Source organism: Tamandua tetradactyla, chromosome 3, assembly GCF_023851605.1.
Source record: "Tamandua tetradactyla isolate mTamTet1 chromosome 3, mTamTet1.pri, whole genome shotgun sequence".
Lineage (NCBI taxonomy): Eukaryota > Metazoa > Chordata > Mammalia > Pilosa > Myrmecophagidae > Tamandua > Tamandua tetradactyla.
The window spans coordinates 200,674,533-200,702,142 of record NC_135329.1 but is presented as its reverse complement, the minus strand read 5'-3'; the positions used below and the strand labels follow the sequence as shown (position 1 = coordinate 200,702,142).

General features: G+C 38.0%; 1 protein-coding gene and 1 non-coding gene across 14 annotated transcripts in view; one reads left to right on the top strand and one right to left on the bottom strand.

Moving 5' to 3' along the window:
- The window catches only part of DOCK10 (dedicator of cytokinesis 10), a 271,344-nt gene that overhangs the window by 88,205 nt on the left and 155,529 nt on the right, over positions 1–27,610 (top strand). For 2 of the 13 annotated variants that reach the window (XM_077155292.1, XM_077155288.1), the window contains exon 1: positions 9,723–11,974. The exons of 10 other annotated variants lie outside the window; for them this stretch is intronic. In XM_077155292.1, coding sequence (XP_077011407.1) covers positions 11,870–11,974 — 105 coding nt within the window. In that variant the 5' untranslated portion in view covers positions 9,723–11,869. Of the gene's footprint in view, positions 1–9,722; positions 11,975–18,454; positions 27,413–27,610 lie in introns of those variants that run through there. One more of the 13 variants, XM_077155293.1, reaches the window with a different exon arrangement.
- Positions 4,393–4,463, bottom strand: TRNAG-GCC (transfer RNA glycine (anticodon GCC)). Its single transcript has one exon. It is a non-coding gene; the product is annotated as a tRNA-Gly (tRNA).

The window sequence follows — 27,610 nt, the reverse complement described above, 5'->3', positions numbered from 1 at the left end:
ATGGAGTATTTGTAAGGAAAAGAAGATATTTCCATTTATAAATGAGACCTCAGTCCAGTAGAAAAAGCAGATGGCATTGGGCAGCCGTGTCCCAGATGGAATTATTATATGGTTTTCTACCTTAAGAAGATCATTCATTAGGTAAACCAGCTTCTGAGTCATTGTTTCCCGAAGTATGGTCTGCATAGCACCTTCAGATGAATCACCTAGATGCTTGTTAGGAAGCCAGATAATTGGGCCCGAATCAGACCTACTGAGATCCTGGATAGGGTCATAACCTCCTCCACATGGTTCTTACACATGATGTAGAACCTCGGCTCTTGGAGTTGTTTCTATGATAGCGGCTTTCAAACTCCTACCATTGTCCAAGCCGGACTCCGGTCGTGCTCCCTACATGAAGGCCTTCTCAGCCAGCAGAGTGCTGTCCTCTGCTTTGTAATGCTGTGGGTTACATGCCTTGTTTGTCATTCAGTTTCTGCCATGTTATATTTCCATTGATTGTTTTTTGTGTATGGCCAGCTCCTTACATAGATTTTTCATGGGTACTGTCTTAATCCTCTCTGTCACTGATGATCAACCAAAAGACAGTACTTCTCAACATTTGCTCCAATTCTCACAAACCCTATTAAAAATGTCCTGGCACTCATATCAGGGCTACCCAGTCCCTGTTTACCCTATTGTAGCAGTCCTTATTGTCTACCTGGTAAGTGCAGAGCAGATAGCAAGAGGCCAATTGGTCCTTTAGTTGGGGACCTTGAGTTGCAGCATATCAAAAAGTCAAGGCTTCCCTGCAATGCTGACAAATAAATAAAGGGAATCTGGCAGCTCATTTTCTGCAGAACACACAGGTGCTCTTGATTAAAAAGCCAAGACCCTTCCGTTATTCTCCGGTTTCTACAATATAAGGCATTAAATGTTTAGATCAAAGTATCATGTTCGCTTTACTTCCTCCTGATGAAGGCCTTAAAAGCACAAACGCGTTGGATGCCATTTCAGAAATGGTGGTGGAGTGGCTGGTTGCAGACATTACACCTAAGCCAACAGCCTGCTCCACTAGGTGCTTGCTCAGGGTTTGGTATTTACATGACAATTTATTTCCTCATCAAAATTGCTTAGCTAAGAACATTTTATTGCCCTCTGTCAAGACATATCCATCTTCAGTAAAAAGGCCATCGCAGGAATGAAACATATACAGAGCTGATACTATATCATTTAACCAATTTTCTGTTGAAGCGTCACAGATATGAAAGACCTTGGTCTCCCCATAAAACTTGTGTACAATGTGATGTTAAGGGTAAGTATTAAATAGCAGGGTGGCATTCATATTGAAAGCAAGGTCATTAGCAGTTGGAATGAATACAAGAAGGCAATATTTCGGTCCTTGTTCTACTTCTATTTTAAAAGAAATAACTCTGGTCTCCACTTACCTTTGCCAGCTCTGAGAAGCCAGTGCGGGATAGTAGCCAGCAGGCAGCGAGAAGGCCTCTGTCTTCAAGGGAGACTGTCTGATAGGAGTTCCTACAGGATAGAAGGCAATAGCACTGATTCAGAGTCCCTCAACCCCCAGCTTCAGGGAGTCTATATTTGCATGCCTTCACCAGGTAACTTGTAGAAGAAATGATTTGCCTTGACTCAGAATACCTTTTATCTTCTTTAAAAGCGGAAGGAACAATATTCTAGTGAATTTTTTGTTGTTGTTTGTTTGTTTTTGGCGGGAGTCAAATGTGGGTAGCCCTCTATGCTAGATGAAGAATTTGCTGCATGGCTTTTTAAAAAGAGAATTAGCTGAATGTATTTTTATAGAACATAAGCTTGGAAAATCATATAATAGCTGTAGTATTTGTGTTGTTGTTCTCATTGTTGTGGGGCTTTGAAGCAAAGGGATGTGAGTTAAAACCTGGTCTCCTTATGGGTACGTGGTTGTCTCTTGGGTATTACCCATTTTTGCAGTAGGCCAGGCCGCAGCTGGAAATACTAAATTACACATGGCTTTTTGAAGATGATTGTGTGCGCCTTTTACAGTAAAACAGCAAAAACTTCAAGGAATAAATACCCATCAGGAAATTGAGAAAATGATCATCTTTAACATCAGTATTTCTCTTATTCCAAATATCGTGATGAGATACTTATTGATGAGATATATGAGTGTCTTTGAGTTACAAAGATTTTTCTGGAGACAGAAGCTCACTGTAAAAGTCCTCTGTTGCAAAGAAGAAAAGTACAGTCCTTCCTGATTGCTACTAAAGTCTAAGATGAACTCACTAACTAAGAACTGATTGTAAGAAATTAGTTCTTTAACCCTCCCCCTCCCTTAAAGTCCGGATTGAGAATTTCCTCCCCTGAGTCCTATATAAATTCAATAATGTAAACAGATATCATTACAATTTAATATGTGTCTTAAGGGCTATGAATAGAAACAATACATTATTTTAGGGCAATAAAAAGAAATTGTATTTGTATGCATGTGTGTATGCACACAAACTGCAGTCTGTTTTCGTAATGCTATTTGGATTAGAAGGTCAACCGATGGGGAAAAAATCATTGTGTTCCACAGATACTGCCTTTGAGAGATGAAGTTTTCTTTTGTTCATTTAAAGTCCCCCAGAGAAAGCGAAGGCTCTCTCAGGGGTAAGGGAGCTATTCTATATGAGTTGACTTTTCTGGAAGAAGTAAGGAGCCTCAGTGCTGCTAACTTTAAGAACATTTCTGCCTTGGGCGAGAGTCAGGAGAGACCACGGTGGAGAAGGAAGTGACTACTTGCTGCTTTACTTCCTTTAAACACAGTGCACAGTGGTGAGCTGAGCCTGTAATGCACCAGCTTTGTGTTTTTCTATGAGGGAATGGCCATGTGGCACACAAACCTGCTGGCAAAGGGAAAGATCTATTGGAAACAGAAGAGAGACAAATAAAATGGGTTATCTAAGTGCTGCCTAACAATGAGAATGATAGACACTTTGTTGGAAAGTACAACAGGTGAAATAAAATAAAACTGATGCAGAGTTGGTGAATAAAGGTAGAAAGAAATCAAGAGGAAGTGCTTTATCAGTTGCTTAAATAAGGATTTGTGGGTTCAAGTATGATATCATGTGTAATTTTCTAAATCTTAACCACCAAGTGTTCAGTTAACTCTAAATCCCTAAGGGTATTTTTGGGTTATTTTTATTCATAGGTTCAGGTGCAGTATTAAGAAAGTCAATTTTTCTGCCCTCTGATTTCTTAGATTTAGAAATGATGTCACTGCCTATCGAAAATTATGCAAACTCAATTGAACGCGTTGATGATCTTCTATAGGGTATTGCCTTTAGCATATGGCCTTTGCTTCCTGTGCTTAGATATTTGATTACTTCTGTGCCACCAGATATTTGATTACTTCCCCGCCACCATTCGTCTCCCTAACGTCCAATTCTGTTTTGCTCTGCTGCCCGCAGCGACCAAGTTTTTCTCACTTCCAATTTTTTTCCAGTACCTGATCTATAAGCCGAATTCCTGTTTTCTCTCACTGGTTTCTTAGCTCCACCACAGCCTGAATCCCCCCTACCACGTGGTGGAGGGCACACTCAAAGGCCAACGGGCATCTTCTCACCTGCACCCTGTTCTCAGTACTTATTTGAAATTAAGACTTGCCCTTCAAAGACAAATTGGAGAACCAAACTGCAGTCCAGAACAAGCCTGTGATGTAGGCACAATTTTAAAGATGTCCTCCCAAGATCCCCATTCCATAATTATTCAATCAAGCACTAATCTGGGTACTGCTGTGAAGGGGTGTTGCAAATGTAGCTAAAAAAAATGGACCTTAAAATTCAGAGATTATCCTGGAATATTTGGACCGACTCAATCGAACCTTTCAAGCTCTTAAAAGCCAGCAACTTTTTCTGGCTAGAACAGAGAAATTCAGCAGAAGAAATGTGTTGGGGAAATAAAGCTAGAAGGCAGAGAGGTTCAAAGTGTGAGAGCGTTTCCACGCCCTGTTGCTAGTCTAGAACGGGGCCTCATACCAGGAAATGCAGACAGTCTCTAGAACCTGACAAGGACCTGTGGCTGACAGCAAAGAAACAGGGGCCTCTGTTTCCTTGAGTTGAATTTTGACAACAACCTTATTGAACCTGGAAACAGATTCTCCCCTAGCGCCTCCAGAAAGAGGTGTAGTCCTGCCTAGCCCTGGATTTGACCTTGTGAGGCTTGAAACGATGAATCAGCTGAACCACACTGCGCCCAGACTTCTGACCTTTAGTAACTCTGAGATAATAAATTGTTGGTTTTTTTGTCTGTTTGTTTGTCTTGTTTTGTAGACTGTATGGTGGGTCACATTTCATTATTTTCCCACGTAAGTATCTCTTATTGCAGCACCATTTGTTGAATTTTTGTTTGTTTGTTTGCTTATTTTTTGGGAAGTGCGTGGACCGGGAATTGAACCCGGGTCTCCTGCGTGGCAGGCAAGAATTCTACCACTGAACTACCCTCGCACCCCCAAAGATTGGCTTTTAAGCTACTAAATTTGTGGTAATTAGTTATGGCAGCAATAGAAAACTAATACAGATTGCCAGTACTTTTTCCTCAAATTCCAGACATCTTAGTTTTCAAATTTCTTTTTTCTTCTCCATCATGGTTAAGACTTCCCATCGTAACTAACTTCCAAGTGTCCAGGCTCTTATCTATCGAATATTACAAAGTTTTTTCTCTGCCCGGACAGACAACATAGGACCAGATTTTGTATACATATATAAGAACATGTTTTTGTATATTTTGTCTGTGCATGTATAGTATTTAAGGGTATATGCACATACATAACTACATGTTTATAGGGAACCTGGTAAATATCATTCACAATAGATAGTGGTGCACATGTATGTACATATAAGAATCCTAGCTATTAAGTATACACATATATGTGTGTGTGTTTCTGTGCCAGGTACTATCATGTATTATTTCACAGCAACCCTATGAGTTATATACTGATTGCTCCACTTTACATATAAGGAACAGACAAAAAGAGGTCAAGTAACTTGCTTGACTACTAGTTTTCAACTACTAGGTATCCAAAAAGGACTCAAACACAGGGCTTTCTGACTCCAACGTTACCAAGTCACTAGATGTCAGCTCACTTATCTGTCAAACGCTGCATCTTTTTGGATGTTCTCAGGCCCCATATCCCTTTCCCTAACAGCTGGATACTGCACTGCCCTGATAACATCCCCTTTATCACTGTGCCTCCTCAATTTCCTAAATTGCCTTCCAGCCACCATATATAAAAGAATGTCAAGTTTTAGGAAGAATGCGTTCTCAATACTATTCTCCCAAAATTCAATTTGATTTTATATCTAGAAATTTAACACTTTCAGTTTGCTCTCTCCTGTCCTGGCAATTTCCTGATTTCCAGGCACACCAATAGCAATAGCGCTAGACGTTTCCTCTCGTCTGTCCATCTGACACAGCATTCAGTGTCTCAATAGGCATTGCACAATTTTCCTCTCTTAGCCCTCTCTTCTTACCATCCTGTTTCCAGAATCATATTGTCCGTCTCCATGAGGGCCAGGCCCAGCTGAACCGCCCGTCTGGTTCTAACATAGACACTGCAGCCCAGCTACCTGGGCTGAAATCCCAGCAGTACCACTTGCTTGCTGTGGAACTTGGGGCAAATTTCTTAACTTCTCAAGGCCAAGGTATCTTCCTCTGTAAAATGGGGATGGTGGTAACAGTAATTATAAATACCTACTTCACAGTTTGTTGTGTGGTGCAAATAAGATACTATACAGACTTAGAACTGTCGTGGCACCTAGCAATTACTCACGGAATGTGATCCTTTTCTGTTTAATTGCCAGATCTTTATTTACAATCTTCCTGAAGTCTGTGGTTACTTGTCTGTTGCCAAGTTTTCGGTCTTCCATCACTCTAATATAACTACCGGATTCATGCAAACTGCCTTTGGGTCTTATTCCCTGCCATCTAGGTAGCTACATGAGTTTTTCTTATACATTGTACTAATTATGATACGAAACCCTTCGGTGGTTTGCCGTGGGTTTCTGGATAAAACAGAAACTTTTTCTTTATCTTGGCATTCAAGGCCTTTCATGAACCATCTTCTGGCTTCTATTTTCATTTATTTCTATGTTTCCTCTCCTCTTTAACATTGGCTATAGATAGGCTGGACTTTGGGCTTTCCCTTAAAGTACTTTATTGCCCGACTCTTGACTCTTCTAATGGCTGATAGCTATGCTTAGAGTGTACCAGCCAATGTGTTGAAATGTTTGAGAGTGCCATTTCATTTACTCTCACAACAGTTCTATGAGGTAGGTGCTATGCTGCCTCTATGCTAAACATAAGGAAACCAAGGTCTGGGGAGGTGAGTACCTGGCCTACGGATCTAATGGAAACTGAATTCGAATCCAAGCTACAGTGACTCCAGATACAGTAGCATTAACCATACCATCTTTTTTTTTCACATGGGCAGACACCGGTAATCGAACCCTGGTCTCTGGCATGGCAGGCGAGAACTCTGCCTGCTGAGCCACCGTGGCCCACCCTAACCATAGTATCTTGATGCCTTCTCCGTACCTCATTCCCCTTTCCTACAGCATTCTTTTCCTTCATTCATTGATTAGACTCTTAACCTACTATTTAAAACCTATCTTAATTTCTGTCTTTTCTATATACCTTTCCAGACTCCTTCACATTATGTGAACAAGATTCCTGAGGCTAGAAAGGGGGTTGTGTATTTCTCATGGAATGAACAGTGATTTGAGTATAGTACTATTTGGAACACTTCATAGTGTCAGATTTCTTTTCCAATGAATGTGACTGTGACTCCTTGTGATTGAGTCAACTATTCTCTGATTTCTCTTTATTGCTGATTCTTTCCCATTGTCCTTATTGGGTTTTTTTTTGTTGTTGTTGTTGCCAGTAAGTTCCTGAACTTAAGAAGAAAAGGAATTTATTAAAAGGATATTGGGTACCACACAGTGCTAGGGAAAAAGACTTGGCCTGGAACCAAAGAAGGCAAAGTCCAGTAGAGTCCTCCATTAGCATCATCCCATAGAGGATTCCATGCTAGGCATGTCTGTCTGACCCAGTTCTTTGGCTGTTTTCCCTCAAGATTCAAAGCCCTAGATGCCCACTCATAGGTTCCATGCCAAGGTATATCTGACCCAGTCTGACTTACATTGGGGGTAACAGAAGACTGTCTCTCAGCTATCTGGGAATTCTCCCTGTTTCAGTTTGCTAAAGCTGCCACAATGCAATATATCAGAAATGGATTGGCTTTTACAATGAGGATTATTAGCTTACAAATTTGCAGTTCTAAAGGCATGAAAATGTCCCAATGAAGACATCAGCAGGATGATATATCCTCTGAAGAAAGGCTGCTGGCATCTAAAGTTCCTCTATCAGAAAATAAGGCACATGGCTGGTATCTGCTGGTCCTTTGCTCCCAGGTTTCGTTGCTTCTGCTCCTGGTTCCAGTGGCCTCTTCTCTGCGCTTCTTTGGGTCCTCTTTTAGCATCTCTAGGGCTTTTCTCTCTAAACCCTCTTGGATTTTCCTGTGTGTTTCTCTCTGAGCTCTCTCAGTGTCTTCTGTCCTTTATCCTCTCATATAGGACACCAGTAAAAAGGAACAAAGACCCACTTTGAATGGACTGGGTCAAACCCCAATTGAAATAATCTAACCAGAAAGTCCCACCTACAGGAGTTTCATACTCACAATAACGTGTTAAAGGAACTCTGCCTTTTCTGGGGTTCATAACAGCTTCAAACCAGCACCTTCCTCTAAGTAGAAGGATGTTTGGTTGCAAAGGTCTTTATCCTGAAGCATACATCCTTATTGTTTCACTGATAGTAGACAATTTCATAATAGGGGTAGTTCTCTAACACACACTCCACCACTCATGTATAATAAGCGTACTTCTTCAAGTAAGACCATAAAATAATTTTATGCAAAGCAGTTCATGAATTTTATAGCTTGTAAACTGGAATGCTAATAAAAATATAAATGTTAGAATCAAAGAGATTTATGTCCGAATAGCAGTTGTTTGGGAGCTGTATTTGTTCTATATTTACCATAAACTTAGTGGTTTAAAACAATACCCATATATTACTTCACAGTTCTGTGGGTCAAAAGTTGGAGCATGATGTGACTGGATTCTCTTTGCCACAGCTTCCTGCCTTGTGATCCCCTCCAAAGGTCCTCTTGTGACATGGTAGTTTGCTCCTTCAAGGTCAGCATGAGAACTTATCTCATGTTTCCAGTCTCTTCCTTCAAGAACTTCTTCCAGTCCTAATCCACTTTAAGAACTCAATTAGTCCAGGCCCACCTAGGATAATCTCCTTTTTCATAACTAACAATCCACTGATTTGTGACCTTAGTCACATGCACAGTTCTCTGTCTATAGTGTAACCTAATCATGGATGTGAAATCCATCATAGTTACAATCCTGCCCACACTTGGGGGGAGGGGATTATACAAGGCATGTATACCAGTAAGCAGAAATCTTGGGGACTGTATCAGAGCTCTGCCTACCACTGGAGACAGGGTACATCCCCCACATTGCCTAGAAATGTCTCCCTTTGCCAGTATTTAAGGGAGCCATGACCAACAGCTAAGCAAAGGGAAAAGTGAGTCATTCTCATATTGCAGAAGTTGAGGGTTGGAAGGAACTCTGGTATAAAGAACTATGGCGCCTAAAGAACTGAGAAGAAAATAAATGAAAATATTAGGAAAAGGGGAAGTCACTTGAGTTGCTCAAGACTCCTAAACACTTTGTTATAAACCACTGTGCATATCCTCTAAAATCATGAGTAATAAGGATTTAGGGAACCCTGGGAAGAAGAGCCCATGAATGGGCTTCAGAAATTTGTGACCCCCTGAATGTTCATACAAATTTTCTGAGTACTTCCATTTTTCTAGAGAATGGGTCTGTAATTCTCATTACGTTCTCAAATGGGTTCATGAACCAAAAAAGATTATAAAACACTTATTTTCAGCCATTAAAATAGAAATATAGTCTTTCCGCTGGTCATCAGATGACCCAAAGAAGACTCTCAAAAGATCATGTAAGGCAAACAATTAAATCTGAAAATTCTGCAGGTACCATAATATATCTGTCCATCTAACATATGTCAAAGAGTTACTTGGAGGTTGAAATCTGTTTAGACTGAAGGCATGCAGTGGAATTTCTAAATATGCAATGATCATTGCTCAAACTGAGTCCTTGGTAGCTTACTTAAGCTGATTATAGAATAATGATATAGTAATACCCTCTGGATGTCCTTTTTATAACATCTTGCTATTTCTTTGAAAAAAGACTCCTTAGCCTCCTCACTAGGACAAAGAATAATCTGCAGCACAAATCACTGAACACTAGGCAGAGATATGAGTGACTCGAATCTGTGGTATGTGTATGTGTTTGAACTAACTCTAATTATTATTGAGAAAAAGGGAATAGCCTGTATCAGTAAAAATCAGAGGTGATCAAAGGAAAGGGTTATTAAATGAGAAGACAGCATCTATTTATGCCATCATTGTTGGGACATCTGGTAAAGTGAGGGTTTCCTTGCAGATTGCCATCTTCAAAACAGCATCAGAACTGTATTTGTTGAAGTGGCCTCTCAACATGAAGTGAGAATGTCTTATTCCATTTTCTCTATGGAAAAAAATAAGACAAGGTGATGATAGATAGAGAGAGGGGGGGGGGAGAGAGAGAGAGAGAGAGAGAGAGAGAGATAGATAGATAGACAGATGTGATAGATAGATGATTGCATGACTGATAAATAGATGGATAGATAGAGATAGGAGGAGATAGCTGGATAGAGACAGTTGAGTATAGGAATGAAGGAGGTTAGGAAAAAGCCACAGAGATATTTAGGAATAACTGACTGACTGTGGGTTGCAAGTTGGAATCACACCTGGTAGCCTCAGCTACCACCGTTACCATGTGTTGAGTGCTAGGAGAAGACAAGATCCATAACAAAGCCTCCACAAAAGCCACATCATATTTACTCATCATTCCTCTCATCTTATAACCCTCCCCCTTTCTATCTGTAGCCAGAATTCCACACTTAGCTAGAACATGAATGAAATTTGGGAGCTTTTCTCCAGTGTTATTTGTTTCCTTTCTTAAAGTTCAAAACTCAGAATATTGAGAATCCTTTGTACATATATCGCTCTTTTGGTAAGAATGACTTGTTTTTGTATCCACAGTGCACATTGTACAATACGTTGCACAAAGTTGGTTTCAATAAATACCTATGGAATTGACACTGCAAAACTGATCATTTCTTCATATTAGCATCATGATATCCCTTCCTTAGGACTGTTTTTATCACTTGCTAAGAAGAGTTGGTTGGACTTGATTCTATCCAGGTTGGTCACAGACATTAGTTCCCACTGAAAAGAGTCCTTGAACCACCTTTACAACCCACATAGTACTTTATGGGCAAGCAAGGTTTTCTTAACAACTAGATCAAACCAATTAGCAACCCTATTGAGTAGGTCCAGCCTGCAGATAAAGAAACTAAATCTTAAAGAAATTGGATGATTGTTCCAAGCAACAATTATTTTTTAGAACCAAGCTTTCTAATGTTAATCTAAGAAACTATTTCCCTTTTTGAGCTTTTTTCTTTATTAGAGAATTTGTGGATTTACAAAACAATCATGCATAAAGTACAAAAAAAAATTTCTTGATCCTGTGGCTTCCACACTTTTTTTTAGCTCATGTGCCTAGTTATAGAAAATAGTTGAGTGCCTGCCCATATTCTGTATGTCTTTGTATACTATATAGTTCTGGCCAATAGCTAATATTTCATAACACAATACAAATATGGAACAGAATTCATTGTTAAATAGAATGAATGTGAGTCCCCCATTCATTCTTTCATTAAATTTAGCAAATATATACTCAAAGAAGGAATATCACGATGCTAATATGAAGAAAGGATCAAATATATGTCACCCAGAAGGCTGAGAGCCCACTGCTAGTATTTGAAGACACGGTGAACAAAGACAAATAATCTCTACTCTCATGGAGCAGAGTCCAGTGAAGAAAGAGAGCCATTTATAAGTAGACAGACTATACATATGTAAAATGTATAATGGTGGTAAGTCCTTGACATGGTGATAAGTGCTATCAGAAAAAAAGAAAAGAAAAGAGCTCCAGGTGGGTTCAAGGAGAGAGTTATAATTTTAAGGACCTCACTGAGAAGGTAAGCAAAGACCTAAAGATTAGAAAATGAATTGTGTGGCTATTTGTAACCATCTGACATACAGGCTGAAGGCGGCATGTCCACGTGTATTGCATTAAATATTAATAGAACAAAATTTAGATAACCAATATAAACAGAATCCTAATATTTTTTCCTTGGTTCCTTAGTTGATTGTCTTGGGACCTTCCTTGGGAGATCATTAATTTAGTCTGCACTTACATGAGCAGTTGCTTTAAACAGAATTTTCCAATGTCATTATTGCAGTTCACAGATAGGACCTGGTCAAATTTATAAAATAGAGACAGACATGGAACCTTACAGTAAATGAGATCTTTGATTCTATCTTGCTTTGGTTTCATGGATGTTTTTAAATCATATGATTTATTTGACTCTGAGCAATTATCTTGAATGTCCAGAGTTCTTCTGTTTTTTTGTCTTGCTATAAAGCAGGTGATTAAGGAGAATATATGCGCAAAAGCAGTGTCTGAACAGCTGGTAGTTAGTTACTCACAGGAAGCGGTGACTTCTTGTCGGTTTTCTGTTGAATACGTTAATATAGCATGCACATTTCCCTTTTCACTAAAGAAGAAAGAGTTGTGCAGCCGGATGAAGCTTCAGAAGGAAAAGGTTTAAAGAAATTGATATTTTAAATATTTGTGACTCAACTCACAGGAATACAATGAGTTTCCGAGCAAAGGTTTTCAAACGGGAGCCCAGTGAATTCTGGAAGAAGAGACGTACGATGAGGAGAGTGAATCAAGGACAAATCCACAGGTTTAGTTCTGTAGGTATTCAAATGTTGGTGTTTTGCTTTCCATCTTGTCTTCGATGCCTTTTTATTTTTTTATTTTTTTGGAAAATGTTTAGCTCTGAAATTGTACTCTAACACTGACTGCTGAGAACAGCCCTATATGGAGCAGAAAATATATTCAATTTGATATAAAAATAGCCTCTTTTACTTTCATTATTATGAGGTCACATGCTTTCTAACAGTAAAGAAATATTTTTAAATATTTAAAAGATTTAAACAGATAAAACCTTACGTGACTATATGGAATTCACCTAAACTTATTTTAATATTGTGGTACAATTTGTCATTTCTGTAGTACTTATTCTCTGTTTTAAAGAAAAGCCTTACAATAGCCTAAAGTAAGACCCCAGTTGGTGACTTGTGTATAGTTGGGATTCTAACAAAAAGCACTGCTCTATTTTTAGCATGTACCACTAAATGTTCATTTTAACATTCTTAGCAATGAAAATCCCAAAGTACAAAAGAAAGTGTAAATAAGTTTTTGATTAATAGAGCCAAGGAAAAAGAGGAATAATTGATAAGTTTTAAAGGCTAAAAATATTTGGTTTTGTTTTATTGCTAAATGTGTTCCTGCTTTATTATTATTATTTGCAAAAAAAAATGCAAGTTCTAGAAACTTATACTTGTTACAAAACTCTAGATTTCTTTTTGTGAAAATTCCCACAGTTGGAACATCAGAACTGTTGGCTAGACTGATCTAGTGATTCACGTGTAATGTGAAAAGCACACTTAATAAGATAGATGGCCTTAACAACATTATTGGGTAGTTAGTTTACTGGAATGTTCATTTTGGGAGTGGTTCAAGTTTTGTTTGCTTTCTTCCAGAGTAAGGTTTCTCACCTTAGCACTGTTACTGTCTGGGGCCAGATAATTCTTTGTTGAGGGGAAGCTGTCCTGCAATTTGTAGGATGTTTAAGAGCATCCCTGGCCTGTACCCATTAGATGCAAGTGGCATACAGTCCCCAACTGGGACAAACAAAAATGTCTCTAGACGTTGACAGTTGTCCCATGTTGCTGGAGGAGGGAGGAATCACCCCTGGTTGAGAACCACTGCTCTAGGGATAAAGACCTTTTCTGTTCATATAAACATATTTAATCTAGAAACAGAATTTTCAAAAACTTGTATACATACGCATATATATAGCAACATAGTGACTGTTTATGAATAGTCATTCGAAGAGTATAAACATTAAATTAATGAGTAGTCACTCGGCCTCTGATTGACCAAAACGAGGAACACAAAACACTGCCTCTCTTTTAATAGTGAATCTCTTTATATTTGCAATCTCTTTGGTAATAAGTTAACGTGAATAAAATTTATCAGAGGTCTGCTCTTAGCATTGGTGCTGGATTATTTTGTGGTCAGTTTCCATCTCAGTATTTCATGTCCCCTCTTGGGGAATGCACGCAATAGAGTCCCTCCACCTTGTAAGGTGGGATGTAGACCAGCTTTTCCATCCAGTGTTTCATAACTGGAAGATGCAGAGTCCTAGACATAAGCTCCTGTTTCTCATCGGCCACCAATGGGTGCCCAGTTGCATCCTCTCTCCTGGCCCCATAAGAACTTTATCAGTTGTGTACCATCAGCCTATTAAAGAAGATAACTGTTTTACAAATAGGTCTGGCTTCATGTTTTAACCGTTAGCCCAGTTCAAGCACATCCTTTTCCTGCTGCATTTCTTTCAATGGAAATTAGAAGTACCATGACTTAATGTCATCATGAGATATACTTCTGTCCCTTCAAAGAAGCAACACGCAGGAGAACAGGTCTATCATACACAGACCACATGTACGGTATTGGCAAGAGGACAGTCCCTGTTGTCTCACTATACAATGAAACTAATCATGCTATGAGTTATATTAATTGAATTTGAATGTACTCCTACTTGAGTACTATGGGAAAAGCAGCCAGGAAGGAGGAAGTGTTTTCCCACAGCATTGAGGAGCAATGTATGCAGATTTAATTAAGATCATTCAGACTGTGATTAGCTTCTTTCTGAGGAAGACGTTGAAGACTTTGATGCTGTTTTTGCCTGCTTTTTGTCTCTGTAAGATAGGCCTAGCTGCTTTCACGGGTTGGCTCTGCTGTTGAGCAGGGGACTGTTCAATCCCTCCTTAAGTATTATCATGAGATTGGTTTTCATTTTGGAAAATAGAGAATCTGAGAAAGTGAAACGAGTAATTAGAGAGCTAGGCATTGAGACAGATGTCCTGGGAGTTGTTCTGTTTGTCTCTCCTACCATCTGTACTCAGATTAAAGCAGATTATTTAAAAAAAAAAAAAAATCACTCTGTGCCTCAGTTTCCCCCTCCATAAAATGCTCAGAATAATACCTGCCCTGCCTTAAGATTGCTTATGAGGATTAAATTTTATATGTGCGTCTTGAAGATGGTTTGAACATTGGAAAGAGTACGGTTAAGACAAAGTAAAAGATTTCCCTTTCCAAGAGCAGTTGTAGTGGGATTGTTTTATCAGGACTGCAGCAGTTGAAGCACCTTGAGCGTAAGGAATGTATTCCTCTTGGGAGCTTTTACTAGTGACAGAACCACCCAGCAGACACAATTCTGAATTGCTACAAGGGGTGTGTGGGGAGCTAGAGCAGATTGTTCTATGTGTAAATGGATTTTACCACCGAAGCACCCTGTTATTTTTCCTCCACCCAAACCCAGACTGTACTTACGTAGCACGCTGATCTAAGTTTTCTGAAATCTAAACCAACCTCTCAACAATGGCTTCATAGCTGACTTGAATAGGTGATGGGAAAGAAATAATTCAAGTGACAAAATGCCCAGCAAATGAAGACAAGGCCTCAAGTTAGGTTAGAAAAAAAAGAAAGAAAAGAAAATAGTCTCTTTTGAACTTTTGAATATGCTCATATATTATAGTGAAGGAGAAATAATGATTGTTGGAGATAATTATCCTAGTTAATTATTTTCATAATGATCACAGGGATTATGAACTCAACAAACCATTTCTTGTTCCAAGGTAAGTTCAGTAATGTCCTAATTTCAAAGAAACCTAGGGCACTTATCCAGACTTCTGTGGCTTTCAAAGAAGTATGCGACCTCACTTTATAGCCTCAGGATCCAGACTGTCGATTTGATATATTCTGTTTTCTTCAAATGCTGTTTGAAGCTGTATATTTTACTCTATTGGGATTTTTTATTGTTCTGGAAGTTTTTCATATTAATGTGCTTTTCAAGTATATTGTCTAGGAAATGCCTTCACTTATTTTAGTCTACTTATTGCAGACATTTGTGAGAGGTACAACTGTATTATAAGAAAAGTACAAGAAACTGAAACTTACTTGTTAGATCATCAAGTAGAACAACTTCCCTTAATTTCTGAAATGTGTGCAATGTTTTATAGTTGATCATTTTCTTTTTAACTCTTTCTATTTTTTTTTTTAACCAAAATCATTCTGGTGCATAGGAAGTCAATAAAAAGATCATTTCCTTTCTAAGTTGCATGTCCTAATTTGGAAAGATAAATACATGAGTAAGTTGAAGTATTAGATCAATAATCTACACAGCCAGGGAAAAAATATGAAACATTTAAATCAGTGTGATTTATGATATTTAGGTTGTTAAAAGCCTGTGGATCATTAAAGCTTCCAAATTTCAAAGTATTGGACACATAAGAAAATCTTCCTCTCCTCTTTAGTAACAGCCTGTTAGCACTTAATAGAAAAATGAAAATGAAAACTATACACAGAGGATCTGAATACCTTTAACACGTTTCCCTAACACCTCATTTTATATTGCATTTTATGGCACTCTTGTCTTTCAAGTCAGATGTTTGTCCTTTTTTTCAACTGTGTTAATGTGAGCTGCCTTCCTCCCTGGTCATCTGTGCTTTCTTACTTCCTATCACCCTTAGTATTATACAAACATTCATAGGTGTTGCCTATTTAGTTTCATTTATAATGAGCCAGTTAGCTGAAAGGAAGCATAAGGATTGGGTCCCAGGAATGGAGAGTTCTTGATGGCTCCAGGAATGGTGAAACAAGACTGAATTGGTGATGAAACAATACAAGGACAGGGGTGAAGGTTATACAGGGGCAGTTTGAAAAAAGGAGAGAAGCGGGAGAACCCAAAGGATCTGAATTCAGTCCCCACCACCGAAATGGAGAAGTATAAATTGAAACTTCATCTGGCCTGAGAATCTAGGTGAATACAGATGAGGAGATTCTGGGTGTGGGCTGCAGCAATAGAGAGCAGCTAGCTGTAGAGAAGACACCTTCACAATGGTGTCTTCTTTGGAGAGGTACCTGCCACTTAACCAAGAATGAGCTTACTTTCCTCAGGGCTGACTGCTCAGGGAGGGAGAAGAGCTAAGCCAGGAGAGAAGCAAGGTGGAAGGAGACTGACAGGTCCTCCAGGCCAAATAGGGCTTAACTTGTCAACTATAGGAGCAGGAGGTAGACCATTTGTGAGAAAGGAAATATCGCGGCAGACAGGAAGTGAGGCTATACACCCAACAACTCTTTTTATTTCTCAGATGGAGGCAATTCAAAAACATTCTTGAATTTAAAGATCCCCTCTGTTGGTAACCATTTCTGTTGTGTTTTTTGATACAAACATCACCTATCATTTGTCATATGGTACCTAATCAACCTTTTCATTTCTTTGTTTTATCTTCCTCAACCTGTTATAAATATACTATGAATAGTTTGTCCCTGCCCCCACCACTTCTCTGAAATGCCCAGTGACCTCATGGTGGCCCGTCCCTTTCCAAAGTCCTTCACTACAGAAGCCCACAAAGGCAGATTCTATTCCAGAATCTTCCCAACAGAAAGAGAAAAAGGGGAGGTATCCTGTTTTCTATTCCTGCAACACCATCTTTTTTGTCACTATACTAAAATGGGTCAAAACTTCAGTGTTTAATTGAGCTGGTTTGAAATTTCAGTTCTCCCATCAACTTGCCTTTTATACCAGTTGCTTAAGTTCTCAGCATGCAGGTTCCCTCATCTGTACAGTAAAGTAATGGTGATCTCTTTTAGGGATGATGTGGGTGTTCAATAAGAGAAGATATTTAATATTTATCATGGTCTTTGCCATTTGGTCATGACAGTAGTAGTAGAAAAATAATAACCATTATTAGCATTTATGGGGTAAATTATTTTAAATGGTAGTGCTTATTGGTATCATTAGTAATGAATTATTTGGTATTACTGAATTATATCTACTAGTAAATGTACATCAGTTAGTTTGGATATGATAAATATGGCACTTTGACTCTGAAAATGAAAATGGCAGATTGAAGGAAGGTGATCTGGAACTAGAAATACCCTAGAGATGCCTGATCTATCAGATACTTTAAGGCTCTGCCAGCACTTCCAAGACAACCAGACACCTCTTACGGGGAGGAAAATTATAGTGTGTGACATTGTGAGTACTGAAAGGCAAAAGTAAACATCAACTCACGTAAAAGTAAACATCGACTCACTTTTTGACTTCTGATTGCTCTGTTGTCATAGGAGAGTAATGAGTTGAATGAGTTAGGGTTCCTGAGAAATTGGAGATCAGGATTATGCTGAGTGTATCACCTTGGAAAACCAAGAAGGTATGAAATTCTCCCATTCTCAGGACACATAATGCCTGTTGAACTTTTACCAGTATGAGATTATGTTGGAATGCAGTAGTAATACACGAGTTTCTCAAACCTGAGGTGCTCTTTTAAGACCATTCAAATCCAAATAAATATAAACTGAGGAAATAATAGGTCCCTATTATATGTGCTACTCTTTGTATTATATTGTAGTAGAGTGCATTAGTTATAAGGAGACAAAAACTACTCCAGCAAACAAGCGCAATCCAAAGAAATAGACAAGAGAAAGGAGGAGGAGGAAGGCTCAGAAAAGGTCCAAGAATGGAAATAGAGCAACTCGGGACAGAAGAAAGCAAGACTAGGCTTGGTGAAACTGATGGACAGATTTATGAGAGTGTAGCCTGGAATGAACAAATTCCAATCCTTTGCCCAATTTTTCTTTTTTAGCATGGGCAGGCACCGGGAATTGAACCCCGGTCTCCAGCATGATGGGCGAGAAGTCTGCCTGCTGAGCCACCGTGGCCCACCCCTTTTCCCAATTTTTGCATCGCTCTACTCAAGATTCTGAATTCTGGGTGGGAGAAGTTGAATTGGCCTTCTTGGGGTTACCTTCCCTTAACAAGAGAAAAGCAAGATACAGTTGTCAACAGCCCCCCTCAAAACTGCTTCTTGGGCGGGCCGCGGTGGCTCAGCGGGCAAGAGTGCTTGCCTGCCGTGCCGAAGGACCCCGGTTCGATTCCCGGCCCCAGCCCATGTAACAAACAAACAAACAAACAAAATATAATAAAACAAGAAAATGTTTAAAAATGTTTCCCTTTCTTCCTCCCTTCCTTCCTTCTCTGTCTTTCCTTCCTTTCCTCCCTCTCTCTTAAAAAAAAAAAAAAAAAAAAAAAAAAAAAAACTGCTTCTTATGGGCATGGTGGGGAGAAGTCTTCAAATGGAAATTAAAGTGCCAGTATTATAAGAAAATGAGATGGGAACTGGGTAAACCAAAAAAAAAATCAGAAATATCCAATTACAAGTAGCACAGGATAAGAAAGGAAATAAAGGAATGAGCAGACTATTATCAGAGGAATATATATGGAAAATATAGGATTCCTGTTGTTGGCAGAAGTATTTATATTCGTATATGTATGTGCATGCCCATGTGTGTATGTACACAAACTGCACTTGACCTGTGAGTGAAAGTTCATTTGTGTGACTATTAAAGCACAGAAATGGTATCATAAATTAAGACGGTAGCACCTTTTTATCACAGGCTTATATAAATTAATCTAAAATTCCCAGCAGTTTGCTCTAAAGCATTTATTCCCCTAGGTGTCAGGCAGATTTGTAATTGTCTAGTAATGTGTTTTTAATGATATTTATTGTCTTTCAAGTGTTTCTAAAGAACTAAATGAGAAATGTAATTTATTTTCATTTAGATCTTCTTGGATATTTCCTATCTCTTTACAAGTACCAGTACTGCATTATTCCCAAAGTACTACTTCTATTGATTTTTCATTTGCTATACAAAAATGTGATTTTTTTTAAGTTCACATAGGAGATATATGATCAGATTCTGAATTTCCTAAAAAATAAAATAAGATTACAGAGATTTGAATTCAATTTGAGAGTACACCTTGCATCATAAAGTGTATCAAGATCATTTGTGTCCTTCATTTTACTAATGAAATTAAGGGTTAGCAGCATATAATATTCTGCTTTTTACAAAAATAAAAAAACATTATAGCACAAGCTATAATAGTTGGGTTGAATATGATGATTATTTGAAAAGAATGGTTTGCCAAGTTTAACCTGCTTTATGTCCCTGAAATGGACTAAGAAATGCAAAGAGTTTTCACTGGTTGATGTCTTCTGAGTTCCAAGGGAACCAACCATATCCAAACTCAGCTTATTCCAAGCTTGCCCAGCTGTAGAGTTGCTAATTTTGATCCAACTAGAGTTTTTCCATTCTCATGAAACTGTGTAGTTTAAGACAGAGAGAAGGTTAAAGGGTCAGCATAATATGGCCTATTGTTTATTTATAATCATTTCCTTTTTGGTACAAAAAGTTAGTCTTGCTTTCTGTAGCTCAAACACTTGAGAGGTTGTCCCATGGAACTCCTGCTGATGAAAGACTGGATTAAAATCTGCCATACAACCACAGGCTGACAGCTGTGGCCATAAGTCCAGCTGCACGTTCTCTCCCATCCTCATTTGTTTTAAACACAAATAGTGTGGCAGTTGGTTCCATTCCAATTGTATGAAAGCCAAAAGGTCCTGGATTAAGTTGAAGTCTTAAGAATCCATGGGTCATTTAGATTTGTATTACTTCTAAGAAATTGAATCAAATTGTCTTGATAATGAAGAAACTAGTTTACAGCTGTGTTGTTTTTAATTTGTTTTGGAGATTTCAAGATTGGAATTCTGTTTAGGGTCTCTCCAAAGACCCTGTGGATCATCACTGTTAGCTGTTTGCTTGTCTGTATGCTAAGAAAATTGACATGCCATGCTCCAATAGAGCCTACTCTATTGGTTTTAAAGTAAACGTCTACGTTTGTTTTTCTATGACAGAAGCCAGGAGGAGTCATTTTGCAAGCTAAGGAAGACATTGAGATATAGGATTAATTCTGTTATGAATATTTGAATTAGGATAAAGATTGAAATATCTAGAAACGACAAGGGGTGATTGAAGAAATCCCAGTTGGCATTGCAGGATGTACTGTGGTTCACAGAAAAAGAATATAAAACTTCTCAAATCACGGGTGGGGGACAACTCTTCCTAGTAAAGTTTTCTTGAGAAGATCAGCTTTTCTGAAAAGGAAAACCAAGAGCAACAAGTTCAAGTTGACAAAACTAGAGTTAATCTAATATTCCAATGATTCTAATGAGTAGAATTTGAGGCTTGGCTCTCAAATTGCATTTAACATATGCAATCTAAACATGTGACACCCAAGCACAAGGGATTTGCTGTAGAGATTCTTCTCCCTCATCCCATCAATCATTGCTGCCCAGTTAGTCCTCAGTGGCTCTACTAACTACCCAGTTCTGACAAGCTTGTCTTGGATATATGTAGGTGAGAGCCACAGAAAGAACTTCTAGCTATCTACAACCTTGATTGTTCTTCTCTAAATATTTCTGTTTGCAAAGCTATTAAATTTAATCATAAACTAATCTCAAATTAATATCCACAGCTAATAATTTTATTTTGATCTAGAACTATAAATACATGAAAATATTGTCCAGGCAGTTTCTCAAAGAAAAGAAAAGATAGAATTTCAAAGTCACTTCTCATTTGCTGCTGTGCATAATTAGGTAGGTTGCCTTTCTTTTTATTTGCGAAGATAGAGCAGACTGCTTGATTCAGGAGAAACTGGAAAAATGAACTGCTCTATTTTCATTTCGGTAACTTTGCTTATATTATTACCTTTTTTGCTTCCCAAAGAGGCAAATCATTAGTTTGTTTCTTTACAAGTAATTTTTAGAGAATAAATATAAAAATTTAAAAGCATTTAATACAATTCCTGGTACATGTGAATTTTAGTATAGTTGGTTTGATTGGTTGATTCGTTTTGGGTTTGGTATATTGAGGGGTGGCACTGGGTACTTTTCAAATAAAGATAAATCTATATATTTGCATGGCATTTGGTTGTTCATTTAGCACTTCACTTACTTCATCTCATTGATCCTTATGACAACCCTGTTGAAAGCAGGATATTGTCCTTTTATCTGTTTACTTTAACATCATCAGCTAAGCCTCAGAAAATTTCAGTGACTTCTCCAAATTACATAGCTAATAGGTAAAGACCCTGATCTTCCAAGTGGATATTTTGATTGCTTATCTTTTGTGATAGTGATCAATGCACACAGGTGCTTAAGTAATTTGCCAGATGTTTGTGGTTCCCCACAGAACTAAAAATACCCTAGTTAATGAATTGCTAATCGTGCTTCTATTTTTTGCTGACATTGGCTTCTAGAACTACATACAGAATCTGTAATTATTTTCCCTGGTCTTCTTTCCCCAGTGTTTTGTGTATCTTTTTTAAATTATTTGAAGCTGTTAGTAGTTGAACTTCTATCTGAAGTCCCCACTCTGATTTTCCTAGGCTCCCTCTCTGGTAAATTTTCAAAGGGTAAACAATTTTAAAATCATATAACTCCCCAGTGTTTCCAGAGAAACATGATAGTTTTAAAAGACTACATTCATTTTTTTGGGGGGCCATTATTGAAGCCATACATGTTTATTATAGAAATACAGAAAAGTCAAAACAATAAAACCCAATATATCATAGTCCCACCAACCTAACCATCAAATGCATACCATAATTGATTATGATATATTTATATATTCTTTCTGTTTTTAAAATCTTGTGCAGTTACTCTGGATATTAAATGTTTATCCTACTGTTATTTAACAATATATAAGCAGTTTTACTTATTAGAAACTTCAAAACCATTTTTAAAAGGCAGGTAATGTTTCCTGTGACAGATATGCTGAATTTTCTGATCATTCTTTATCCTTGATGATTTATTGACTTCCCATTTTTAACTGGTCTTGCCCTTCAGGCCTTATCACCTCTTAGAGATTTAGGTATTCTGGATTCAAAGTCTAATTTCATAATATGTGTGCATTTAGAACCATCATCAAAATGAACTCAGACCTCCTCTCCTTTTGCAGTGGTGCCCTTTCTCTTGTTCATTTTATAGCAAGGCTTCACAGCTTGGTTGTGGTCCCCAGCCGTCTCCTTTGTTGTTTTCCACAAGGAAGCTAATCATATTTGAAATGTTAATTAATACTACCGAAGAATTGAGTAAAAGCAAGAAATCATAGCATGTACCACAGAATTATTCACTGGTTTACTTCAACCCCTGTCCTATTTTCAAGTCCTTTCCAAAAGCCCATTACAACATTAAGACTTTCTTCACTATACACAGTTGTCTGGAAACATATAGACCAACAACTCTGGTCTCTTCACTTATTACCTGTGTGCTCCACCAGCTTGCCTGCTCTTCATTGCCCTCTTGGGTTAAGGTGAATGTGTGTGCTCAATTTTGTTTACAAGGATAATGCTGCCAAATGTCTTTGTGACTCTTGGATTATTTGTTGGTTTGTTTTTAAAGATAGATCCCCAGACAAGGGATTCCTGGGTGAAAAGGTACAAACTTGTTTATTCAACAAATATTTATTGAATGCTTACTATTTGCTCTTGGGCACATATTAAATTTACAATATAGGCACTTTAAATTCATGACTAAGGAAAGTTTAAAACCCACAACCATTGTCTATTTAACACTTAAGTGATGAGTCCTATAGGTGCACTGCTATTCTAAGTTAGGCTTTACTAATGTTACCTCAAGTAACTTTATGAGATAAGTCCTACTAAGATATCCATTTTACAAATGGGGAAACTAAGGCACAGGGTTTTTAATTAACATGTCTACAGTTCCATAACCAGCCAGTTAGCAGCAACACCGGAATACCAGTTGTTCTGACTCTAAAATGCACAATATGCTCCCTATTCTATCTTAACGTAGAAAACCATACCACACTGTCCCTTGCCCTTTTGACTTTCCCAAACAAAGCTGGATAGTCTTGGTTATTTCAGAGTTAGACAGTACTTCTATTCTGGGGAAAGGTCTAGGTTGGTAATTTAATTATTTAATTATTATACAGTTACATACTTCAGATGCTTATTTCTTCAGTCTCATTTTTTTTTACCCATTTGATTTTGGATTGCAATTATAAAATAATTCAATATTTTATAGTAAAACACCATGTTCTTGCCATTTGAATCTTCTCTTAAGGTATGGACAGTCTGCTTGCATCAAACCAATTCATCCATCTTGGCAGCCCCGGTGTTACCAAGATGGCAGGTTCACCACTCCAGGGCAAGGAAAGCGCATTGACTTTCCATGAGAAGTTGTAGAATAAGTAGAGGAGAAAGCATTTGTTTTTTGTGACCAGAGGCCTTTCTGCTGTGGAGTTGAATTGGAGGAGAGCTGTGGAATTGGGAAACTAGATCAAAGAAATCTCTTAATACTATTAAAAAAAAAAAAAAAAAGGGCCTGTCACCACTGTGGTGCAACACCAACCCTGATGAATAATAACAGGTACTGGTAACTGCCTCTTCCCATGCATGCAGTGATTTTGGAATAGCTAATGAAATTCACTACTCATTTGAGAAAGAGACTAAGAGTAAAAAGCACTATAAAAATCCAGCCCAATTCAGGGTAAGTTTGGCACATGTCTTATCCCAGTTGGTGCATTTCCAAAAGAAACAGGCACAGTAAATTCAGGAGGGACAACCCAACCGTTGTGAAAGTTGTAAATCAATGCTGCTCACTTCCCAGGCTCACTCAGCCTCTCTACAAAGAGCAGTAGCGAGGAATTAACTGATCCCACCAACCTTGAGTACATCTGTTTCTTTGACTGAAACTGAGCAGACAGCTCCCTTACTCCAAAGAGGACTGCTGATCATGTACTCTAGATTCTCACCGTGATACCTGCAAAAAACATCAGTGTCAAACTCTGCCAATTCCCAGGCTCTAGGTGCTATGGTATTTTTATTTTTTATTAATAAAATACCTTTGTATCTTCATAAACTTCATAAATTATGAAACTTTGAATAGTTTGAATGGGACATCTTAGCAAATTCCTTGCAGAGATTGAATTTTACTAATATATTCTCCATTGACAAAACTTAATAAATTGTATGAAACAGATCTGCTAAGTTTCACAAGCCCACATCAAGATTTCCTCCATCCAACATTTTAATCAGGAAGGATTTAGTAAGTGTCATTCATTTATTAGCTGATACATCGTAGCTTAAGATGAATCCGTTGAAATATGCCTTCCTACAGCTGTTTCCTGGTTATTGGTTGTATCGAGGAGAGTTTAATATTTAGTTTCTCTGTGGTCCTATAAATAAAAAATCTGTGACTTGTAGGCCCTTATTTGCCCATAATTTAGGTGGGATTAATTTTATATGGCATCGGGACCCTAGTGAAAGGTCTTCTTTGAAGATCTTCTTGTCCCCCGTTTGTTTATTGATGATCAAGTTTGGGACTAATGGAAGATAAAATTAAAAGGGTGGTGAGGACTAGATCGTAGAGGTCTCTTACAACATCCATATGTCAATTTGCCTTTAAACCTATAAATTGCAGCATGCACCAAAGCCACCCTTTCGTGCACGTACTCACGCCAGTGTGAGGGAAGGAAAAAGTGTTAGTAACCACATCATGGACTGTTGTTATGACTACTAAAGGGGCTCTTGTACTTCAAGGTGAAGATACTTAATGAAGGAAAAGGGTGTAAATACCCTAATCTATGGCAGGAATAAGAAAATCCTAACCGGATTTTCCTGGACTTCTTGTCTTACTTGTTACATCTCATATACACATACTCACAACTTTAGAAAGAAGAAGTTTCCAAATTAGCTAAAAGTTTAAGATTTGAGTATTTGGGGTTGGTAATATAAATGTGTGATTTTGCAGGGTCTGAAGTAATAGGCAGAGTATGGGGCCTGTAGCTGAACCAGATTGAAATCCCATTACTTAAAGATCATCGACTCCAATTAAAAATAAAATAAATAAGTGTCCTAGCCAAACCAAGACATCTGGAGCTGGCATTTGCCTTGTGAGCATCAATTTGTGATCCCTGGAATGGATCCTTGGCCTGGAAATTAGGGAATTGAAACTTAATTAAGTCTTGGAACAATATCAAAAGGCAGTGCTCCTAGAAAGATAGTTGTGTTTGTTTTTAATTATCTGAGTCATGCCATGGTGCATTTTGAGCATTTCACAGCTCTTTTGCTAAGTAGACTGTGTTGGGCAAATGAATTTGTTCTTTGCTGTCCCTATTTTCTTAGCTGTGAATTAAACTGTCTGGTCCAGATGACCTTGCAGTAGTTTTACAGATAAAATATGAAACTCTCATTAAATTTGAATTTCAGATAAGCAACAAATAACCTTTTAGTATGTGTATTCCAAATATTGCATGGAGTACTATATTTTTAGTTGCTAAATCTAACAACTCTACCTCGAAAGGTCCTTCCAGAGAGAATAGTCACCTTACATTGGGCTTGGTTTACTTAAGCATTTGTAAATGGGCTTTTTTAAAAATGCAGGCAGTACATGGAGATCCATGTATTGTCCTTTTTTGTTCACATTTTGTTTTGGTTTATTTTTTATATTTGGAAAATCATCAAAATAAACATTGACTACTACTTTGAGGGGTCCATCAAAAATTATTTAAATGTTGATGAATGTTTCTGGGGTTTTACCGGCAGAGAATTTTCCAAGGGTCACCTAGAAATCGAATTAAGTCTGTGTGCTTTGCAAAGTAACAGGAGTGACAAGAAGTGGGACACTCATGGGGTCGTGTCTGTTCATATCAGTGATGTGAAAAATAAAATTTTTTTCCACTTGAAAGATCACTTTAATGTCCAAATTTTATGTTCCCAGGAGTCCAGAATTAACTAAAGGGCCGTCCTTTCATTTAAAGCGCATAAATCCTTCATCCAAGGGCTCAGAGACTCAGACTGTGGGCTCAGTTTTGTTTTGTAGTGTTTTATTCCTTATTTGGGGATCCATATTTTCTCAGCTATGAGGTCAGTCCAGTTTGGAACAAATGCATCTTAACTACAATGGAACAGTCACTCTTTACCCAGTGGCATTTATTTTTTCAGTACTATGATGGATTCCTTGAGAGAGATGCCTTGCCTCTTGACTTCAGGATTTTTTTTAATAGCAACTTTATTGAAATATAGTTCACATACTATACAATTCACCTATTTAATGTGTACGATCAGTGGTTTTTAGAATAGTCACAGATGTGCAACCATCATCACTATTAATTTTAAAACATATTGATTACCCTTCCACCCACCAAAAAAAAAAGAGAAAAGCCTGTACCCATTAGCAGTTACTTCCCTTTTCCATCACCTCAAATTTACCCCCTCCTCCCTTTGCCCAGAACTAAGAATGAACAACCTACTTTCTGTTTCTATGGAGTTGCCTCTTTTGAGACTGCTTCTTTGACTTAGCATAATGTTTAAAAAAAAAAACATTTTTTATTGTGAAATATACTATATATGCAGAAAAGTGATGGATTTTGAAGTACATTTTAATAAATAGTTGTTGAACAAACATCAAAGTATGGTATGGGTTACGTTCCACAATTTCAGGAATTTCCTTCTAGCTGCTCTAATATGCTAGAAACTAAAAAGAGATAGCAATAGGATTCAGTAGTCATACACATTTGTTAAATCCTGTCTTCTCTGTTACAACTTCTCTCTCTCATTTGATCATCTCCCTATCTTTAGGGATATTGGGGCAATGACCATTCTAACTTCTTCATGTTGAGAAGGGGTAGGGGGATGCAACTGGTTGATTTTCTTGGAGAGATGGGTAACTCTGGGTCTCAGGACTTATCTGGCCTAGGAACGATCTGAAGGTTCTAGGCTTCTGAAAAATAAATTGAGTGAAACTATTATAAAATTTCAGAGCCCTGGGTATTCTTTAGGGTTTTCAGGAATACTGTTGTTTAGGGCTTAGCATACCATGGCAATTTGCTAACTTCAGGATTTTCATGTGGTACATTATCTGAGACTGTTTTTCCCTCTTCTTCACTTTTACCACCCTCAGTCCTTAATCGTTGTGTTGTTGTTGCAGTCCATTAGAGAATTTCCCAGCTTCTTTCTCTACCAGCAAGGAGGCTAAGAGCCAAGCAAATAATCCCGACACAGGATCCATGCTTCAGTGACAACTAAATCAGCCTATTGTGCTTTGATTGCTAGGAGAGTTCCAATATTTTTAAACTGACCCAAGTAGAACTCTAACCCAGCAAGAATGGTGATGAGCATCGTAACACCATGGCAAGTAAGCAGAAGCCCTCTTCACGTTGACCAAGATAGAGGTTACATAAGCAGCTCCTCTGTGAATGTGATAGGGTTGGGTAACATGAGCCTAGGGCCTCAGGGCAAACAGCTTCAATTCATGGTGGAGAAATTCAAGAATTTCAGGGTCTTCTCACACATCACATCTGGAAATAATACTTGTCTGACTGTGTCCTAAGCA